General features: G+C 46.3%; 1 protein-coding gene across 3 annotated transcripts in view; it reads right to left on the bottom strand.

The window, feature by feature from the left end:
• Window positions 1-23,704, bottom strand: part of LOC115179344 (collagen alpha-1(XVIII) chain) — a 70,733-nt gene that overhangs the window by 18,964 nt on the left and 28,065 nt on the right. The window contains exons 1-9 of one of the 3 annotated variants that reach the window (XM_029740776.1): window positions 21,982-22,310; window positions 5,730-6,274; window positions 4,789-4,869; window positions 4,608-4,667; window positions 4,392-4,467; window positions 3,703-3,759; window positions 2,106-2,251; window positions 1,918-1,935; window positions 1,605-1,811 (exon numbers count right to left, since the gene is read on the bottom strand). In XM_029740776.1, the coding sequence (XP_029596636.1) occupies window positions 1,605-1,811; window positions 1,918-1,935; window positions 2,106-2,251; window positions 3,703-3,759; window positions 4,392-4,467; window positions 4,608-4,667; window positions 4,789-4,869; window positions 5,730-6,274; window positions 21,982-22,132 (1,341 nt within the window). In that variant the 5' untranslated portion in view covers window positions 22,133-22,310. Of the gene's footprint in view, window positions 1-1,604; window positions 1,812-1,917; window positions 1,936-2,105; window positions 2,252-3,702; window positions 3,760-4,391; window positions 4,468-4,607; window positions 4,668-4,788; window positions 4,870-5,729; window positions 6,275-20,853; window positions 21,552-21,981; window positions 22,311-23,704 lie in introns of those variants that run through there. The other 2 variants (XM_029740775.1, XM_029740777.1) reach the window with 2 other exon arrangements.

Here is a 23,704-nt window from a genome sequence, read left to right as displayed (position 1 = left end):
GACCAAATAAAGTGAGAATGCTCTACACAGAAAGTATTCAGACCCCTTGATTTTTTCCACATTTTGTTGCATTACAGCCTTATTCTAAAATTGATTAAATAAATAAAAAATACATCAGCAATCTACACACAATACCCCATAATGACAAAGCGAAAACAGGTTTTTAGAAATGTTTGCAAACCCCCCCAGAAATACCTTATTTACATACGTATTCAAACCCTTTGCTATGAGACTCAAAATTGAGCTCAGGTGCATCCTGTTTCCATTGACCATCCTTGAGATGTTTCTACAACTTGATTGGAGTCCACCTGTGGTAAATTCAATTGATTGAACATGATTTGGAAAGGCACACACCCATCTATATAAAAGGTACTACAGTTGACAGTGCATGTCAGAGCAAAAACCAAGCCATGAGGTCGAAGGAATTGTCCGTAGAGCTCCGAGACAGGATTGTGTCGAAGCACAGATCTGGGGAAGGGTACCAAAACATTTCTGCTGCATTTGAAGGTCCCCTAGAACACAGTGGCCTCCATCATTCTTAAATGGAAGAAGTTTGGAACCACCAACTTTTCCTAAAGCTGGCCGCCCGGCCAAACTGAAAAAATGGGGGAGATAGGCCTTGGTCAGGGAGGTGACCAACAAGCCAATGATCACTCAAACAGAGCTCTAGAGTTCCTCTGTGGAGATGGGATAACCTTCCAGAAGGACAACAATCTCTGCAGCACTCCAACAATCAGGCTTTTATGGAAGAGTGGCCAGATGGAAGCCACTCCTCAGTAAAAGGCACATGACAGCCCCCTTGGAGTTTGCCAAAAAGCACCTAAAGATTCTCAGACCATGATAAACAAGATTATCTGGTCTGATGAAACCAAGATTGAACTCTTTGGCCTGAATGCCAAGCGTAACGTCTGGAGGAAACCTGGCACCAACCCTACGGAGAAGCATGGTGGTGGCAGCATCATGCTGTGGGGATGTTTTTCAGCGGCAGGGATGGATTGAGGCAAAGATGAATGAGCAAAGTACAGAGAGATAGTTGATGAAAACCATCTCTAGAGCGCTCAGGACCTCAGACTGGGGCAAAGGTTTACCTTCCAACAGGACAAAAACCCTAAGCACACAGCCAAGACAACACTGGAGTGGCTTCGGGGTCAAGTCTCAATGTCTTTGAGTGGCCCAGCCAGAGCCCGGACTTGAACCCAATCTAACATCTCTGGAGAGACGTGAAAATAGCTGTGCAGCGACGCTCCCCATCCAACCTGACAGAGCTTGAGAGGATCTGCAGAGAAAAATGGGAGAAACTCCCCAAATACAGGTGTGCCAAGATTGTAGCGTCATACCCAAGAAGACTCGATGCTGTAATCACTGCCAAACGTGCTTCAACAAAGTACTGAGTAAAGGGGCTGAATATTTATGTAAATGTGATATTTCAGTTCAACTTGTTTATGCTTTGTCATTATGGGGTGTTGTTTGTAGATGGATGAGGGGGGGGGAAACGATTTAATCCATTTTAGAATAAGGCTGTAACGTAACAAAGTGTGTAAAAAGTCAAGGAGTCTGAATACTTTCCGAATGCACTGTATGTCAGAAGGTATGGTACAACTCACCGGCTCTCCCTCTGGTCCCTGGGGTCCTGCTGGTCCTTTGACCCCTGGGGGCCCCATCGGTCCCATTGGCCCGGCCACTGGCTGCACCACAGAGCCATCCCCTAGCCTCACAACCTGGGCAGCTGGCCCCCCAGGGCCAGGAGGGCCACGGGGACCAGGTACACCACGGTCCCCCTTGGAGCCTGGGTAACCGAAACCAGAACTGCCCTGTGGGAAGAAAACAATCAACTACCTATTTAATCTGATCACTTCAATGACTAGCTAAGATGAAGTCAAATAAAAAGAAGCTGGGAAGGACAAAGTCAAAACGTACCTTCAAGCCTTTGTCTCCCTAAAAGAAAAAGGAGACAAAGACAAGTTGTATGTAATATTGGAACTATTACATGTGTCTCAGAGGCATGTATGTGGTCTGTCTGAATCAGATGTAATCAGCTATGGGGGTCATCAGTTATAGGGGGTGTATAACAAACACACAGTAGTGTGCCAGGCAGCATGCAGTACCTTTTCTCCACGTTCTCCTCCGCCTGATGAGGAAGAGGCAGAGCTGGAGAAAGACCCCGAGTCCCCCTTTGGCCCGACGGGACCTCTGTCCCCTGGACTGCCCTTCTCCCCTCTGTCCCCCTTCTCCCTGTTAGAACCAGTAGGGCCTGGCGATACACAGAGAGACACAGAGAGAGGGAGAGAGACACGGAGAGAGACACAGAGAGAGAGAGACACAGAGAGAGGGAGAGAGACACAGAGAGAGGGAGAGAGAGACACAGAGAGAGGGAGAGAGAGACACAGAGAGGGAGAGAGAGACACAGAGAGAGGGAGAGAGACACAGAGAGAGGGAGAGAGACACAGAGAGAGGGAGAGAGACACAGAGAGAGGGAGAGAGACAGAGAGAGGGTGAGAGAGACACAGAGAGGGAGAGAGAGACACAGAGAGAGGGAGAGAGACACAGAGAGAGGGAGAGAGAGACACAGAGAGAGGGAGAGAGACACAGAGAGAGGGAGAGAGACACAGAGAGAGGGAGAGAGACACAGAGAGAGGGAGAGAGACAGAGAGAGGGTGAGAGAGACAGAGAGAGGGAGAGAGAGACAGAGAGAGGGAGAGACACAGAGAGAGGGAGAGAGACACAGAGAGAGGGAGAGAGAGACACAGAGAGAGGGAGAGACACAGAGAGAGGGAGAGACACAGAGAGAGGGAGAGAGACACGGAGAGAGACACAGAGAGAGAGAGACAGAGAAAGAGAGAGAGACACAGAGAGAGGGAGAGAGAGAGAGAGGGAGAGAGAGACAGAGAGAGGGAGAGAGACAGAGAGAGGGAGAGAAACACAGAGAGAGGGAGAGAGAGACACAGAGAGAGGGAGAGAGACAGAGAGAGGGAGAGAGACAGAGAGAGGGAGAGAGACAGAGAGAGGGAGAGACACAGAGAGAGGGAGAGAGACAGAGAGAGAGAGAGAGACACAGAGAGAGGGAGAGGTGGGTGTTAGAATAGACGTCAGAAGTAACATCGTGGTCACTAGCATCCTCTATCCTCAGTTAGCATCCTACTACCTTTGTCCTCCCCTTCCACAGAGTTCCATTCCAAACTACTCCACAGAGTTCCATGCCAATCTACTCCACAGTTCCATGCCAACCTTCTCCACAGTTCCATGCCAATCTATTCCACAGAGTTCTATGCCAATTTATTCCACAGAGTTCTATGCCAATCTGTTCCACAGAGTTCTATGCCAATCTATTCCACAGAGTTCCATGCCAAACTTCTCCACACAGTTCCATTCCAACCTTCTCCACACAGTTCCATTCCAACCTTCTCCACACAGTTCCATTCCAACCTTCTCCACACAGTTCCATTCCAACCTACTCCACAGAGTTCCATGCCAACCTACTCCACAGAGTTCCATGCAGACAGGACATGCTGAGGAGGGCATGATGAGATCTCATCAACCTAGTCCAATGAAGTTTCCCTGAATTCTGACATGGAGTGGTAAGGGTATACTGTCCTGGAAATCAGGGACTGGTTGTCAGGGAACTCCACTGGACCTCATTGGAGAGTGTTTATAATATAGCCAATCAGACAGACGGACGGACAGATAAAGTTTCCAGTGACCTACCTGGTTGACCTCCTGACCCTGGTCTGGACTCTACTGAGGTCTGATGATTCCTGTCACCTACAGTCAATCAACATCAACACAAGCACACTTTTACCTGCATGCCTAGTTCGTACACTAGAAAACACTAACAATGATCAACAATCCCCTGGCGGGTAGGAGCGTTGGGCCAGTAACCGAAAGGTTGCTGGATCGAATCCCCGAGCTGACAAGTAAAAAATATGTCGTTCTGCCCCTGAGCAAGGTAGTTAACCCAGGCACCGATGACATGGATGTCGACTAAGGCAGCCCCCCCCTTGGGTTAAATGAGGAAGACACATTTCAGTCGAATAAATTCAGTTGTACAACTGACTAGGTATCACCGTTTCCTTTTCCTTTACAATCAGCCACTCTTGAAGGAAAATGAAAGGTAATGTCTACTTTCTCCACTAGAAGGTGCTAGTGTGCTGTGTATCCCAGCACACCGTATGTAACGAGCAACAAGGTTCTCAAGTAGTGTGGTGTTACACTAGGTACATATTTCCATGACTGATAGTTTCACAGTTTTTACATCAACGGTTTTTGTTAGCACTGCAGTTACTGTAAATATAGCTTGGTTGGTTGACTATTATATGCGCATTTTCAATAAACCTAAGTAATATTTTGGAGGATAACTTTACAGATGATATCATTGTTCGACTCAGCCCACTGACCTGTCTCTGAGAGCCTGTCGCTCACTGATGACGTCAGAGGCGGCTCTGGCACCGGTCGGAGAGATGGAGGGGTGGTCTGACAGGAGGGAAGAGAGGGAGGAGAGGAAGGTTAGACAGGACAGACAGACCCTGATCCAATACTTTCACAGTAAATCCTTCCTTCTTTTTCCACATCACAGAATAGATTAACAGGACAACATAGGATAAAGAAGATACCTTTACAGTTTTGCTGGTCTCTCTTCTGTCCTCATCCCCACTGCCAAAGTCACCTGAGGCCTGAGAGAGGGACAGCAAGACAAACAGAGACAAGTCAAGGCATTTGAGACAACGTTAGTTGACATGAATCACATCATATTCCTACTAAACTGTGTCTGGTTCTACAGTCTAAATCACTCACAGCGTCTGAGTCATCATCGTCTTCACAGAGTAGCTCAGCTGCTCGAGGGTTACCCACCACGTTCAGCTCAGCGATCGCCCCCTGCACAACACGCACAGACACACAGACACAGGCACACACACTGATGGCTGTGAGAAAGGAGATACTGTATAGCCATTGGGGCAGTATGAATTTAATGATGCTAGTCAGGATCAAAGCCATTAATATACAATAAAATGTAAAGAGAATATGTCTGACTGACCGTGGCCTTACTAACTCAGAACAGACAGTCTTGCTGAAACAACAGACCGGGTTCTAAATCTCTCCCAGGGGCCTGATAGAGTTGGCTATGAGAATGCACGCTTCAACACACTGCCTGTTAAAAACAGCAGGTGTGAGTGAGATGAAACCTAAACCCACACGTTGTTCGGGGGTAAATCCCTCACTAATCGCTCCCTCAGGAATCTGTCAGGTATGTGTCACTGGCAACAGGAAAGCCAGACAGCCAGTCACATCTCACTAACAGCACCACTAACCCCTCCTCCCTCTAGTAAATCTATTAGCTGACCGGTCCTGTTGTCTGGCCTTTCAACTTTGACCCCTCAGCATAGTCACTGACCCGTCTAACCACATGTGATGGTCACATGGGGTTTGACACCAGAGCGAGGGTTGAGAGTGGGGGTGCAGAACGACAGAGACTTTAGGGGAAGAGTTATACCAATGTTTTACATGAGGGAACAATAAAGATATTTTACATGAGGAAAGAATAAAGATATTTTACAAGAGGGAACCATGAAGATGTTTTACATGAGGGAACAATAAAGATGTTTTACATGAGGGAACAATAAAGATGTTTTACATGAGGGAACAATAAATATGTTTTACATGAGAGAACAATAAAGTTAGAGGTAAATGTGTGGTCAGGTCAGCATTAGAGGTGTGGTTGGCGATCCATACTGTACCTCGAACCTGTCAGGGTCCGCCCCTCCCGCCTGACCTACGAAGATGCCCGCCCCCCTGTCCAGCTCCATGTCATCCGGCGAGCGCTCCAACTTCACCGTCTTCCCAGAGGCGTCGCACCCCATGAAGAAGGTCACCTGGTCATTGAACACGGACAGAGAGAACTTGGTCCAGGAGACCAGGTCCAGGGAGGGCACGGTGAAACTAGCAGCCAGGTACGAGGCCTCTGAGTCGGGCTCTGTGTAGTAGAACAGAATCTTCTGATTCCTGCCGTCAGCATCCGGGGCGCTCAGCTTCACCCCCACGTACATGAACTTCTGGGAGGCGTCTGTGATGGAGAAGAGGACCCCGGGGCTGGAGGGGATGATTTGGAAGACCAGGGAGAAGTCTCTGTAGAAGGGGTTGGGGAGGTGGGCCAGGGCCGGCTGTCCCGCAGCAGTCAGCCCGTCCAGCCCTCCGAAGTAGTAGGCGGGTTTCCCCCCCGGACCGGCCCGGGATTCATCAGGAGGCAGGTCTCCAATCAGCTGCAGTAGAGTCATACCACCCTCTGCAGCAGGGGAGGAGACAGGACAGGAAGTGAGGTTACACACACGAAGCCAGCACTTACAGTACAGGAGTCCCATTGGCCCAGTCCAGAAACAAAGCACTAGCCCTTACTTAGGTCCCAGGGCACTGTGTAGATCAGAAAACGTTGGATAGCTGTAAGCAGTATAATAAAAATGGCACCTTGCATTCTGATTTGTCCAATTCTTATAGATCTAGTCTACATGAAGTGCCCAGGGCTTCAGACTAGTCTACATGAAGTGCCCAGGGCTTATTTCAGACTAGTCTACATGAAGTGTCTAGGGCTTCTTTCAGACTAGTCTACATGAAGTGTCTAGGGCTTCTTTCAGACTAGTCTACATGAAGTGTCTAGGGGTTCTTTCAGACTAGTCTACATGAAGTGCCCAGGGCTTCTTTCAGACTAGTCTACATGAAGTGTCTAGGGGTTCTTTCAGACTAGTCTACATGAAGTGTCTAGGGGTTCTTTCAGACTAGTCTACATGAAGTGTCTAGGGGTTCTTTCAGACTAGTCTACATGAAGTGTCTAGGGGTTCTTTCAGACTAGTCTACATGAAGTGTCTAGGGGTTCTTTCAGACTAGTCTACATGAAGTGTCTAGGGGTTCTTTCAGACTAGTCTACATGAAGTGCCCAGGACTTCTTTCAGACTAGTCTACATGAAGTGTCTAGGGCTTCTTTCAGACTAGTCTACATGAAGTGTCTAGGGCTTCTTTCAGACTAGTCTACATGAAGTGTCTAGGGGTTCTTTCAGACTAGTCTACATGAAGTGTCTAGGGGTTCTTTCAGACTAGTCTACATGAAGTGTCTAGGGCTTCTTTCAGACTAGTCTACATGAAGTGTCTAGGGGTTCTTTCAGACTAGTCTACATGAAGTGTCTAGGGGTTCTTTCACACTAGTCTACATGAAGTGTCTAGGGCTTCTTTCAGACTAGTCTACATGAAGTGTCTAGGGGTTCTTTCAGACTAGTCTACATGAAGTGTCTAGGGGTTCTTTCAGACTAGTCTACATGAAGTGTCTAGGGGTTCTTTCAGACTAGTCTACATGAAGTGTCTAGGGGTTCTTTCAGACTAGTCTACATGAAGTGTCTAGGGGTTCTTTCAGACTAGTCTACATGAAGTGTCTAGGGCTTCTTTCAGACTAGTCTACATGAAGTGTCTAGGGGTTCTTTCAGACTAGTCTACATGAAGTGTCTAGGGCTTCTTTCAGACTAGTCTACATTAAGTGTCTAGGGGTTCTTTCAGACTAGTCTACATGAAGTGTCTAGGGCTTCTTTCAGACTAGTCTACATGAAGTGTCTAGGGCTTCTTTCAGACTAGTCTACATGAAGTGTCTAGGGGTTCTTTCAGACTAGTCTACATGAAGTGTCTAGGGGTTCTTTCAGACTAGTCTACATGAAGTGTCTAGGGCTTCTTTCAGACTAGTCTACATGAAGTGTCTAGGGGTTCTTTCAGACTAGTCTACATGAAGTGTCTAGGGGTTCTTTCAGACTAGTCTACATGAAGTGTCTAGGGGTTCTTTCAGACTAGTCTACATGAAGTGTCTAGGGGTTCTTTCAGACTAGTCTACATGAAGTGTCTAGGGGTTCTTTCAGACTAGTCTACATGAAGTGTCTAGGGCTTCTTTCAGACTAGTCTACATGAAGTGTCTAGGGCTTCGGGACTTTGAGTTGTTTCTGGACCAGACCTTTTTTTTCAGCTCCTGTTTACGCTACGCACTTAACCACTGGTTTAGGATCAGCTATACACTCCAAAAAGGGTTCTTTGGCTGTCCCCATAAGATAACCCTTTTGGGTTCCATGTAAAACCATCTGTGAAAGAGGTTCAATATGGAACCCAGAAGGGTTTTTACCTGGAACCAAAAGGGTTCTACCTAGCATTGCAAAGGGAGGGAATATTACTGGAAACTTTAAAAGTTTACCAGTAAATTACCAGAATGTTGGTATCTTTCAAGGATTTTATTGAATCTATCACAAGACATCTAGTGTCCCTTTTGGGTACTTCAGATTATCACAGGTGTCTATAATTATCTCTGGCCCTCGTGTGACCGTAACACATGTAACATACAGTGTATTAAATAATTAAATAAGATGATTTTCAAATAAAACATTGAATATAAAAGCTGAAAAACATTATCCAAAATATAAACCATCAACTTAGTGAATATCATTGGTGTTTATTATGAGGGTTACAGCATGAAATATATTTTAGAATTTTTTTTACACACTTTTATTTATTTTACTATAAATTTGTTGACAATGTTTCAGAGTCAAACTGGTGGCAGTTGTGAAAAAAGTCTATAGTTGTACGAGTTGCAGAGTTTCATTATTTAGGCTATTTTCTCTTGAACCAGATAGTCTATATACTAGAAACCTCTGGCCAATATGGAAACAGATACAAAATATAGGATTTAGATTTTTTTTAATAAAAGTTATTCAAGTATAAATTATCAAAGTTATGATAGATTGCTATATATTTTCTGTTAATAACCAAAAATGACTGAAGATTCCGGTAACTTTGGTAAACTACTGGTAGCTTTGCAACCCTAGTTCTACCTAGAATCAAAAAGGGTTCTACTATGGGGACAGCCGAACAATCATTTTAGCTTCTAGACAGCTCCTTTTTTTCTAAGCCTGTACCATCTTCCTTTACCATACCCCCAAACTTAACCCTCAGCTAAACAGCCAAACTGATCCTGAGTCAGTTGTTACGGGCATAGAGAAAGCATACACAGAGTACTTTATCATTGACATGAGGTTACCGAAGGGTACAAGGGCACAGTGCAGTAGCAGATTAGAAAGCATCATGCCTTGATTGGTGTGCTGTGCTTCACCAAGTGACTTAGCCGGGATGAGTGCCTCAGGTCATACACATACATGTGCAGTGGAGAAAACAACAAAAGCCACTGGGCAAAAACTGGTTGAATCAACGTTGTTTCCACATCGTTTCAACAAAAAAAATGATATGTGATGATGTTGAATCAAAGTGGAAAACTGATTGAAATTTGAAAAAAGTCATCAACGTAAGGGAATTTAGTCTTTATTTAACCCAACTTTGAACTAAAATCCAATGACATGGTGAAATGTTTTGTTGATTTCACGTTGAATTCACGTTACCTGACAACTCAACCAAATGTAAATCAAAACTAGACATTGAACTGAAGTATGTGCCCAGTGAGTACCAACTCGTGACCTAACGAAAGGTCAGCGAAATGTCAGCAAAGGTCTGTTGCAGAGTGAAATATCAAACCTCAGACCACATGGACCAACCCCAGTAGACTCAATAGGGCTTCAGACTCAATAGGGTTTCAGACTCAATAGGGCTTCAGACTCTATTAGTTAATGGTTCAACCTCACCTAGGACAGGTCAAAACATTCACGGATCTACAGTATGCAGTTAATGATGAACCCTTCTATGTTTCTATGATGGGCGATAGCAGATCTCGTGACAGCTCACATTATCTTTCAAGTGCAGCAGTAAGCCTGATTGACCAAGCTAGGTAGTAGATGTAAAATAAAAGCAGAAATAAGCCTTTATGGAGAGAGTTTTGGGGTTCAGCAGGCAAAGACTGTGTCAAATGAACTTGGGCTGTTTTAGCATGGAAAAACGTCTGACTGTAATCCAGTTCCCATGGACTCGAATAGCCTAGAGGGAAATGAGGAAGTTACATGAGACTAACCATCATATTCACATGAAATAGCACCTCTAGGGAACTAAACACTGGACAGACAGACATCCTCTCATGGGGGAACTGTCAGAGTAGATTTATGACAGCTGTTTACAGAAAAGCCCACACTGTACAATGTGAATGTCACACGAACCAGAGATACTTGAGATTTCCTATCCCTCCAGTGATGTAAACTTAAACAGGGGAAGTGAACTCCGTAACACAGTCATTTAGTCTCAGAGGATCTAGATTGAACCATGAGCATCATAATCTTTGTCTTCTTCTGAGGAGTAAGAATTATCGGACCAATACGCAGCATGGTAAGTGTCCATACTTATACTTTTAACCGTGAACACTAAAGGAAACCAACCGACAGTCCTGTAAGGCTATACATAGAAACAACCACCCACAAACACAAAAGAAAATAAACCCACTTAAATATGGCCTCCAATTAGAAGCAACGACAACCAGCTGCTTCTAATTGGAGGTCGTTCTCAAAACTAACATAGAAATAGACAAACTAGAAAACCCGCATAGAAATAGAAAACATAGAGCATAAACCAAAAACCCCGAAACACACAAAACAAACACACCCCTGCCACGTCCTGACCAACTCAATAACAAAATGACCCCTTACTGGCCAGGACATGACAATGAGGAGTTATTCCAATAGCTAATAGTGTATCCTAAAGGGGATCTAACTTCGCAATGGCCAAAAGTGTCATTCATAAGTAAGTGCAATATCATATCATACTTAAGCAATAAGGGGGTGTGGTATATGGGCAATATACCACGGATATGGGCTGTTCTTATGCACAACGCAACGTGGAGTGCCTGGATACAGCCATTAGCCGTGGTATATTGGCCATATACCACAAACCCCCGAGGTGCCTTATTGCTATTATAAACTGGTTACCAACGTAATTAAAACAGTAACACCTATGGTATAGGGTCTGATATACCACGGCTGTCAGTCAATCAGCATTCAGGACTCGAACCACCCAGTTTATAATGAAGATTATACAACGGGTGGGTCTAAATGCTGAATGCTGATTGGTTAATCCCGCATTCCAGCCAGTGTCTAGTCTACAAGTTACCACAGGCTAAGTCTATGAATGCCCTTTCAGGTGGTTGAGTAAGCCTACATTTTAAAATGCATCATGTCTCATATTAGTATCATACTTCCAGTTGTGACTTGTGTGAATGGCATTTATTTTACTATTGGATAGCACTTGGGTGCAGCCCTTGGACAACAACCAATACACAAGGACTATTGTACTACATCCTAAAATGAATTGGAACAAGAGACTCAACACTTTTTGGACTAATCCCAAACATATGTTTCCACACACTAACACAGCAACACCACTTAGTCTGTACAGTCTGTCCTCACTCCCACACCATATTGCTAAACCAGCTAGGGTCTCACTGGACACTGTTGTTATGCTATCTACATTCTAAACCTGCAAGTCAACCGAAGCTTAGCTGAAGATCCTGTGGGATTTCAGCCAATTAGTGGGAGGCAGAGAGGGCGAGGGGGAGGCAGCTTCTCATCGGATGCACCTGCTATTGGTCCATCTGACAGGGCGCTAGGGCAGTCACAGCTGTGGCCCGGTTAGCCCAACACTAACCCAACACTACCGCAGACACTAAACCAACACTACCGCAGACACTAACCCAACACTACCGCAGACACTAACCCAACACTACCGCAGACACTAACCCAACACTACCCCAACACTACCGCAGACACTAACCCAACACTACCGCAGACACTAACCCAACACTACCGCAACACTACCGCAGACACTAACCCAACACTACCGCAGACACTAATCCAACACTACCGCAGACACTAAGCCAACACTACCACAGACACTAGACACTAACCCAACACTACTGCAGACACTAACCCAACACTACCGCAACACTACCGCAGACACTAACCCAACACTACCGCAGACACTAATCCAACACTACCGCAGACACTAAGCCAACACTACCGCAGACACTAACCCAACACTACCGCAGACACTAAGCCAACACTACCGCAGACACTAACCCAACACTACTGCAGACACTAACCCAACACTAGCGCAGACACTAACCCAACACTACCGCAGACACTAACCCAACACTACCCCAGACACTAACCCAACACTACCGCAGACACTAACCCAACACTACCGCAGACACTAACCCAACACTACCGCAGACACTAACCCAACACTACCGCAGACACTAACCCAGCACTACCGCAGACACTAACCCAACACAACCCAACACTACTGCAGACACTAACCCAACACTACCACAGACACTAACCCAACACTACCGCAGACACTACCCCAACACTACTGCAGACACTAACCCAACACTACTGCAGACACTAACCCAACACTACCGCAGACACTAACCCAACACTACCGCAGACACTAACCCAACACTACTGCAGACACTACCACAACACTACTGCAGACACTAACCCAACACTACTGCAGACACTAACCCAACACTACCGCAGACACTAACCCAACACTACCGCAGACACTACCCCAACACTATTGAAGACACTAACCCAACACTACCGCAGACACTAACCCAACACTACTGCAGACACTAACCCAACACTACCGCAACACTACCGCAGACACTAACCCAACACTACCGCAGACACTAATCCAACACTACCGCAGACACTAAGCCAACACTACCGCAGACACTAACCCAACACTACCGCAGACACTAACCCAACACTACCGCAACACTACCGCAGACACTAACCCAACACTACCGCAGACACTAACCCAACACGACTGCAGACACTAACCCAACACTAGCGCAGACACTAACCCAACACTACCGTAGACACTAACCCAACACTACCCCAGACACTAACCCAACACTACCGCAGACACTAGCCCAACACTACCGCAGACACTAACCCAACACTACCGCAGACACTAACCCAACACTACCGCAGACACTAACCCAACACTACCCCAACACTACTGCAGACACTAACCCAACACTACCGCAGACACTAACCCAACACTACCGCAGACACTACCCCAACACTACTGCAGACACTAACCCAACACTACTGCAGACACTAACCCAACACTACCGCAGACACTAACCCAACACTACCGCAGACACTAACCCAACACTACTGCAGACACTACCACAACACTACCGCAGACACTAACCCAACACTACCCCAACACTACTGCAGACACTAACCCAACACTACCACAGACACTAACCCAACACTACCGCAGACACTAACCCAACGCTACCGCAAAACACTACCCCAACACTACTGCAGACACTAACCCAACACTACTGCAGACACTACCCCAACACTACTGCAGACACTAACCCAACACTACCGCAGACACTACCCAACACTACCGCAGACACTACCCCAACACTACTGCAGAGACTAACCCAACACTATCGCAGACACTAACCCAACACTACCGCAGACACTAACACAACACTACTGCAGACACTAACCCAACACTAGCGCAGACACTAACCCAACACTACTGCAGACACTAACCCAACACTACCGCAGACACTAACCCAACACTACCACAGACACTAACCCAACACTACCGCAGACACTAACCCAACACTACCGCAACACTACCGCAGACACTAACCCAACACTACTGCAGACACTAACCCAACACTACCGCAACACTACCGCAGACACTAACCCAACACTACTGCAGACACTAACCCAACACTAACCCGAGTCACAAAGGAGCCTCAGGGAGTAACTGATTTCTGTCTACCGAACATAACAAGGAACAATAATGAAAAAGATAGATAAGAGAGGCAGAACAAAAGAGGAATATGGAATGTATCCACTATAGCTGTCAGAAAGTATTGCCAGTTACATATCAGCCATGTTTAGCCAACATGGATGTCATAATAGAGAATCCATTGACTCACTCACTTGTACTGCACTATACAAAATCAACTGGGACTGAGTTGCAATGCATTGAATGGGGATTCCCAATCCCATTCAGGCAGATGGCCTGTTGACAGAGGAGAACATGGGAACACCACCACCCCAAGCCAGGATCACATTTCATTTCAGTCATTTAGCAGCTGAGCCACATGGGACCAGGGTGGCTGGCCAGGCAGGCAGCTTCTCTTCCCTGTTCCCAATCTGACATTATTCCATGATTCTCCACACTGGTCTGATCCTTCACGCTATCCTGGCAACGCTCAGAGACGTTCCACAGCACTGCACTAATAGGGAACCTTACAGCGTTCCAGGGATTCCCAGTCAGACATAGATTAAGGGAATATCCTGTCGATTACGTACTGCAGATGTCCAATCCCAATAGGGAATATATTCCCACGTCCCCCAGATTGGGGAATCCATGGCCTACAGTGCACATTTTAAATATGCAAAAAAATCAAAAAACCTGTTCTTGCTTTGTCATTATGGGGTATTATGTGTAGATTGATGAGGAAATGTAAATGAAAATAAACAATTTAATCGATTTTAGAATAAGATTGTAATGTGGAAAAAGTGAAGGGGTCTGAATACTGAATGCACTGTATGTCTGTCAGCTGAGCTTATTCACCTGATAGTCACCTGATCTCTGTATGTCACCTGCTATATCATGAACTTCCATATTTGGAATAACATGGCAGCATCATTTTGTGAAGTGAGTGGCCTAAACAATGCATGCACTGACCGTAGAATGTCATGCACAAACTAAAGAATCCAAAACAAAACTAGGATGTGTGTGTGTGTGTGTGTGTGTGTCTATGCATGTGAAAGTGGGCCATGTGGGAATCCAATAAGCTTTGTTAAGTACAGTACCCAGTGTCTGGGCCCAGAGCCCAGCACAACAGGCCTGCCAGTCTAAACATGCTGAAGTGGCTCGGGACGAGGGCTAACGACTGGCTCTCAGACCATGACTAATCATTTAATATGTCCAGGAGGAGGGTTTGGGTGCAACGCATAAACTAGTTGGAGCTGATGTGTGGTGGGTGGTTTCTGTAAGGCACAAAATGGCTGCCATGTTGTATCACCCAGGTAGGTGCTAGTGGATGAGGGTGAGTTACGGTATGAAGTACTTTTAGACATGATGGAAAGCACTATACGAATACAATCTAGAAAAAACGTGAGAGATCTTTTAGCTACAAAAATCCTGCTTGCCAATGAATACATACACCAACCTGCAGTCATTCATATCCATAACAATACATTACACTGAGAATGAATCAATCTTCCTTAGTGAATAAAATAAACAGTTACATTTATGTCAATGTTGAAATGTCATATATTTAGCTGTATATACAGTGCATTCAGAAAGTATTCAGACCCCTTGACTTTTTCAACATTTTGTTACGTTACAGCCTTATTCTAAAATAGATTTAAAAAAATGTTTCCCTCATCAATCTACACACAATACCCCATAATGACTTGTGTCTAAAAAGGTTTAGACATTTTGTATTAAAAATAAAAAAACAAAATATGACATTTACATAAGTATTCATACCCTTTACTCGATTACAGCCTCAAGTCTTCTTGGGTATGACGCTACAAGCTTGGCACACCTGTATTTGGGGAGTTTCTCCCATTTTTCTCTTAAGAGCCTCTCAAGCTCTGTCAGATTGGATGGGGAGCGTCGCTGCACCGCTATTTTCAGGTCTCTCCAGAGATGTTCGATTGGGTTCAAGTCTGGGCTCTGGCTGGGCCACTCAAGGACATTCTGAGACCCTTCCTGAAAACTCTTCTGCGTTGTCTTGGCTGTGTGCTTAGGATCGTTGTCCTTCTGGAAGGTGAACCTTCGCCCCAGTCTGAGGTCTTGAGCGTTCTGGAGCAGGTTTTGATCAAGGATCTCTCTGTACTTTTCTCCGTTCATCTTTCCCTCGATCCTGACTAGTCTCCCAGTCCCTGCCGCTGAAAAACATCCCCACAGCATGATGCTGCTACCACCATGCTTCACCGTAGGGATGGTGCCAGGTTTCCTCCAGACATGACACTTGGCATTTAGGCCAAAGAGTTTAATCTTGTTTCTCATGGTCTGAGAGTCATTAGGCTGTCTTGCCTTTTACAGAGGAGTGGTTTCCGTCTGGCCACTCTACCATAAAGGCCTGATTGGTGGAGTGCTGCAGAGACGGTTGTCCTTCTGGAAGGTTCTCCTATCTCCATAGAGGAACTCTGCAGCTCTGTCAGAGTGACCATAGGGTTCTTTGTCACCTCCCTGACCAACGCCCTTCTCCCCCGATTGCTCAGAATAATGGAGGCCACTGTGTTCTTGGGGACCTTCAATGCTGCAGAAATGTTTTGGTACCCTTCCCTAGATCTGTGCCTCGACACAATCCTGTCTCGGAGCTCTACGGACAACTCCTTCGACTTCATGGCTTGGTTTTTGCTCTGACATGCACTGTCAACTGTGGGACCTTATATAGATCATGTATAATCAATTGAAATTTACCACAGGTGGACTCCAATTAAGTTGTAGAAACATCTCAAGGATGATCAATGGAAACAGGATGCACCTGAGCTTAATTTTGACTCTCATAGCAAAGGGTCTGAATACTTATGTAAATAATGTGTGTCTGTTGAGTTTTTTTGCAAAAAAAATTAAAACCTGTTTTTGCATTGTCATTATGGGGTAATATGTGTAGATTGACGAGGGGGGGGGGTTATTTAATCCATTTCAGAATAAGTCTGTAATGTGACAAAATGTGGAAAAAGTCAAGGGGCCTGAATAATTTCCGTATGTACTGTATAACATAATTTTATCCCCTGCCTCTCTATCCTATCTTCATCCTCTCCTCTTCACTTCTGTTCCTCTTATAACAAGCCAAGAGGGCGTACCTAAAATGTCCAGCAACCCAAACATTGACTCAACTACAGTCCGTCTAGTTACCTCATGTCTGGGTTTCACTCTATTTTATATAAACTTAGGTATGTCACAGTGAACAATAAAAAAAGTTAAAAGAACGCTACCTCGTTGTAAAAGTCTTCATTGCCTCAAGACCATGCTGAAGAAATGGTGCTGTTCTCTTTGTCTGAAAACTGTAATAAGTAATTGTTTGGGAAAATGAGAAGGCCTACTAACTGTGTGCAAAGAGCAACAGAAAACTATTTTCCTAATTTAATGATGCATCAGAGAGACCCAGAGGCCGAACACCAAACAACTGTTTATTGAAAACTCCAGGGTCCAAGATGACAGTGCCAAAAACTACTGTACAGACATAACAATGTACTTTAATTACAATAATGTAAGTAGCCGGGTGGCCTCCCGAGAGGCGCAGTGGTCTAAGGCTAGCTGTGCCACTAGAGATCCTGGTTTGAGTCCAGGCTCTGTCGCAGCCAGCCGAGACCGGGAGACCCATGGGGCGGTGCACAATTGGCCCAGTGTCGTCCGGGTTAGGGGAGGGTTTGGCCAGCAGGGATGTCCTTGTACCATCGCGCACTAGCGACTCCTGTGGCAGGCCGGGCACAGTGCACACTGACACGGTCGCCAGGTGCACGGTGTTTCCTCTGACACATTGGTGCGGCTGGCTTCCGGGTTAAGCAGGCATCGTGTCAAGAAGCAACCCTTGGCAGGGTTGTGTTTCAGAGGACGCATGGCTTCTGACCTTCACCTCTCCCGAGTCCGTACGGGAGTTGCAGCAATGGGACAAGACTGTAACTACCAATTGGATACCACTAAAAGTGAAACCATCATCATTGTTTATTGGTGCTAACTTGCATTGCTTGTTACAAGTGGTGACTAGCCCATCAAAGACCATTGGAACAGGCTGTAATGTGAAACACTGATCTTACTGTACCAGAAACAGACAGATGTCAGCTTGTGTTTGAGATATAGAGCATCTAACTCCACTTTCCATCCTCTCCAAGGACCCCCCTGTTAGAAAGTCTAAACGATCCATCCTCTCCAGCTGTGACACATCCCAGGGGACCAGACCAACTGGACCTGGAGAGCTACAGAAAGGGGGAGCAGTGCCAGAACTGAAAACCCATCAGTTAACACTTCAGAGTGAGGCAACACAGCTGTGACATCTATGGCATTTCTACTGTTCCCAGGTCAGCCCTTAATCCATATTTGGCCAAACCCCAGGTATGGTCAGTTAAAGATGACTGATGGTGGAACAGGAAACAAGAAAGCAGAGCACTCCACAAAGATGACATCACTAAATCCAACCTTCTACATTGGCTCAATTGGCTGAAAATCAGCCCCATTCTGCTATTCAAGCTAATGGTTGGATTGGTCATACATAACATAACATTTGGCGCCACAGCTGCTAGGTTTTCTCTGGCAAGGGCCCATCTTTCAGAGATTTTACCCATACTTGGAATCCTCTGGGAATTCAACTGTCTGCAGTGATCTGAGTTGGTATACTGTAGAGCAATGGTTTGTCTACCTACATACCTAGAATATCCATTTACATAACAGATATGACAGAAATCAAGACTTGTTTATGACGAAACATGATCCACTGCATGATAACATCAACGCGGGCAACAAGAACGCTATACCACCCACTTGTTTCCCAGTGAACCAACGTGAACCTTCACATGTAATGAACTGGTAAATCCCCGACACAAACGACTCTCTCTTTCTCTTTGTTTTGCTCTTTACTCTTCTTCACATGGATGACTGGACGTTTCATTGACTCATCTCGACCCTTTACATCCAACTGTCACTGACAGACTGTGTAAAAATGTGGGTGCGACCCATGACCCCTCGTGGAGATTCAGTTCCCCGGTCTGGTCCGAATCAGACAGCTCCTTGTTGGAAGGGGGCACGCAAAGACACCCTCACCCTTTCTCCCAAACCAGAGGGCACAATCGCCACACTCTTCCCCAGAGCAGATAATTTTCCATGAATCTACCACCCCCAGCCACGCACCCCATACTGTCCATAACAACACCAGTGTGGATGAGATGAATCCATTGTTCAGACTGCAGTGGTCTGCTCTGCTGAGAAGTCATCATTCACTCCTCCTAGAAACATTCTACATTCCAATCCTCATGCTCACTGATTTCAGACATTGATTGAGTCCAGAAAATACTACAATACAGTATGGAAGCTGTGTAATATAAAGATGGCAATGAAAGGAAGCTGGCAAATCTCGATAAGGTTCGGATTGATTGTCGCCCACCAAGCCGAATTCCATTGGTACAGATAGTGGCGTGAAAATGCTTTGTAGATTGACAAAGACAAGATGGTTGACCATCTTCAGCCAGATAGTTGAGTCAAATCTTAAGATGGCTGTTTGTAATCGTTTGTTTCCATCCTTCTACCTATAGGTCCATCATCAGCCTACCCATCAACCCATGCATCCCTTCATCCATCTCCACCTCTCATGCTGATAGGACAAACTTAATGAACTCAGTAAAACAGGATATTGGAATATAAAAAGGCACAAGAGTGGTAGAGAGGCCTAAGGGACAGTCCCCATAAAACAGACTAACGTCAACTCCACAACAAAACAGGGACTTTCCATTTAAACTCCCATCTCAAATGACAAGTGAACTCAAGTAAACAAAGGAAAGAGTGCACTGTGTGTGTGTGTGTGTGTGTGTGTGTGTGTGTGTGTGTGTGTGTGTGTGTGTGTACAAGTCTAGGAATGCACCCCAGAAGAGAACGACATGCTGACAAGCACGGTGCTGTTCCATAGCTTTGCTTGGCAAACAGAAGCACCAAGTAAATCACAAATGAACATGTGCTGAAGTAATTTATCTTGTCGGGCAAAAACACGACAAGTGCAAACTATGATGAAATGAGTACAGCCAATATTAGGAAACAGTCTTTCTATCATGTCTCATATTGACCTATTTTGTCATGTATTACAACTAAAGGAAAACAGTGACATATATGTATCCTGCTACACTGCTATGCATTTCTTTCAAATGAGCCTTCCAAAAATAGTGGCTTTACAGCCTAACCTCTATTTTATAGGACTATGGTTTATGATAACTTTTCAACTTTATCTAAACTCCTACCCTACTTGGTAAAAGTAAAGTTAACACGGACAATTAAAAACGTTTTCAATAACATGCTAAGAAACCTGAGCACTTACAAATCCCCATGGGGAAACAGCTGTGTGATAAATATGGCTTGATGCGTTTTATGTGCTGTGACTCTGAACTCAGACAATCAATTCTCCCATGCATACTCAGCAGGGAATGATTGAGCTGCCATAGCCTGCCGAGCTAAAGCCGAGGGAGAGCTTGTAGAAGTCTTCCTGTCCCTTTGTGGGGCCGAACCCTGGAGAACAGATTCTAAACAGTGTGCATTTTCCACTTCTCCATATGCTTCTTTACTGCATCACACGAATCACACGTCCACCCTACGGTACGAGCATATCTGAACACTCATAAACGCTGCATTGGGAAGAATGCAGGAAAATAATTTTCCACTGTCGGAAAACAACACTGTAGCATGATTTTGTCCTATGCTTCATGTATATTTCATGGGTTGTCTCCACTCTATGCAGACAAAACATTATTATTAACGTTAACGTTCATACACAACATGCAAATGCTCCCAGGTTGGTGGTCTATAGTGGCGGTCAGTCATGCTTGTGTTCATGTCACACTTCTGAGCACGTGCAGTGGAGTATGATTGACCCCAAAACAAGGTATAATCATCAGCAGTCCCTGACTGAAAGTCCCCACCGCCGCCAAGCATTTTGAAGCTGCACAAATGTGAGGATAGCACGTGTCTATGCTGCTTCACAAAGGTGTGTTAAACACACATGCACATGCACACACACACACACACACACACACACACACACACACACACACACACACACACACACACACACACACACAACTGTCATGACCAGACAACCGGATTCAAAATGTATCTCCAAACAGGATACATTCTAACCCGCGGTTTTACCTTTCCGATTACTAACTGACACGCATGGCGGACACCGCAACCCCACCTCCTGATCCCTGTCGGGCAGCGAATTACACTCTACAGGAAGTCGCCCGTCATCCAGGGCTGGCCAGCAGCTGTCTTGCAGGACTTGGCAGAAGCTGCAGCAGGGCAGAAGGGGAACCTTGGCGAGCACCTGGCCAGGCAGCGGGCACCTGGGCACCAGGAGGAGGCAGAGGAACCATTCAGCTCCATGGTGGCACCCCGCCTTGGCCAGCCACGCCCACTCTCTCAGAGCCACGCCCACCTCCTCCACAGAGGTGTGGTTCAGGAAGTTGGGCAGCGAGAAATGCTTCGACCCCCTTGATATGCAGATCGGCCAATCAGAGGGCACGAGGTGGCAGGTTCCATTGTGGTCATGAGAAGTGATGTCAGAGAGGTTGGTCTTTGGTTCGCCCTGTTTCACCCCTTCAACCCCTGTGAGGTCACCCTCCACCATCCCTGTTATGTTAGTGGGGAGAACCAAGCTTTCCCTTTCTCCAAGCCCTGACCCTGAACCCGAGCCGGTTCCTGAACCTACACCAGACTCAGCCCCCAATCCAAACCCAGACCCTACACCAGATGCTGAACCAGACCCTGATCCTGAACCCGTCTCAGACCCAGATCCTTCCTTAGACCCAGACCCAGATCCTTCCCCAGACCCAGATCCTTCCTTAGACCCAGACCCAGATCCTTCCCCAGACCCAGATCCTTCCTTAGACCCAGATCCTTCCCCAGACCCAGATCCTTCCTTAGACCCAGACCCAGATCCTTCCCCAGACCCTTCCTTAGACCCAGATCCTTCCTTAGACCCAGATCCTTCCCCAGACCCAGATCCTTCCTTAGACCCAGATCCTTCCCCAGACCCAGACCCTTCCTTAGACCCAGATCCTTCCTTAGACCCAGATCCTTCCCCAGACCCAGATCCTTCCTTAGACCCAGATCCTTCCCCAGACCCAGACTCCTCCTTATTAACCGTCTGTGTGGTAGGGGTCGCCACTCCTCCGTCAGTCCAAGTGGTTGGGGTCGCGTCCCACGTCTGCACAAACTTACGGATCCCATCAGCTACGTTGATGATTTCAGCCCCAACCCCTGCCAGGTTCTCCTCACCTCTCTTTGGCTGTCCTCCTGCCTTGCCCAGCGGCGGAGCCTTCGTTGGGGCTTGGGTAGTAGGATCAGGGTCCTTGTTCCAGAACCAAGCATCCAGACGACCTGCGCTGAGAGCCAGGAGAAGGCCCAACCACAACGTCATCTTAGACATCCCACTCCTTCAACCCACCGTCACCCAGAACCTCCTGGTCTGAGAGTATAGATTCCACAACAAATACTGGATCCAACAAGCACGGAGTTCTGTCTGTGTTCTTACTGTTCCTCCGCCTACTAGCCGGCTAGTCAACAGTCACTCAAGCCCCCTCTGTCCATAAGACACACTGTTAGCATGCACACACACACTGACCCTCCCTCTAGCACAACTCACTGTTTCACTCCATGCACCGGCCCACTACAGAATCATCACACACACACACACACACACACACACACACACACACACACACACACACACACACACACACACACACACACACACACACAGGGAAATCCACATGAGGAGGCGGGGTTACTGTGCTGGAGAGGGGCTTCATTGGTAAATCTGAATTTCTCCCTCACATTCTGGCCCCTCCCTCCTGTTGCTAGGTTGATGTGTGGGTCCCCTCAGACACACAGTCCTCAATGAAGAGAACATGCACACTGACACACACACACAGACAGAAGACAGAAGACACACCACACGCACACACCACACACACTCCGTCCATAGAAGGAAAATCTCTGGGTTGTTTGATAGGAACACTAAACAGTCTCTGCTGACTGCTTGATATTCAAATGAAGCAGTTCAATCAATGTTCCCAAAATAAAATAAAAAGAGTCCACAGCTCCAAGAATAATGTTGTGATTACTCCTCATTGTCTACGGAACACTACTCCAGTCAGAAAGTGTGTTACAGTTAATGAACTATCAATCAAGTTCGCGGTATTGTGAGAAGAACTTTCTAGTGGAAGGTTTGACTCATACAACCCTAATACTCCCCATGGGCTGAAAAGGGACGGAAGGGGGAGAGAGAGACAGAGAGACAGAAACAGAGACAGAGAGGGAGGCCCTTTCACTGGGTACATATAGTCACCATTACCATTACAAATGTGAATAGGTTGGTGAACTCCATCACCTACTCACAGCTCTTGTAAAAATATATTACATAATTGGCCATACTTTTGAGGTCATTCATTATTTTACAGCTGTGTGAGTGAGTGAGTGAGTGAGTGAGTGAGTGAGTGAGTGTGAGTGAGTGAGTGAGTGAGTGAGTGAGTGAGTGACTGAGAGTGAGTGAGTGAGAGAGAGTAAGAGCGAGGGAAGAACAAAACGAGGGAGAACAGCTGAGAGCGGATAGGTTCAGGAGGAGCATATCTGATTCAATAGATGTTTTAAGCTCTCGGCCCCCAGGGGCCAAACGGCCAGCCCATTGCCTCATCTGAGAAAAACTTCCAGTAATTGCCCGGTCCATGGTTCCCACAGCCTGGCTCAGTCCAGGGTGCCCCTGATGCCCCCGTTCCCCCGTCCCTGTCAGCCTTCACTATCCAGCTGTTGCACATTCCTACTCACACAGACAGACCTCCCACAACCCTGCTACACCCCTCCTAAACCCCCAATGCACCCCTAATGCACCCCAACCACACGACTGATGGACCACAAGAGAAGCACTGATATCTCATTCTGCTGGAAAAGTTACACACACACACACACACACACACACACACACACACACACACACACACAC

Source organism: Salmo trutta, chromosome 39, assembly GCF_901001165.1.
Source record: "Salmo trutta chromosome 39, fSalTru1.1, whole genome shotgun sequence".
In the NCBI taxonomy this organism is placed as follows: domain Eukaryota; kingdom Metazoa; phylum Chordata; class Actinopteri; order Salmoniformes; family Salmonidae; genus Salmo; species Salmo trutta.
The sequence above is the reverse complement of the archived record's forward strand: the minus strand, read 5'-3'. Positions and strand labels throughout refer to the sequence as shown.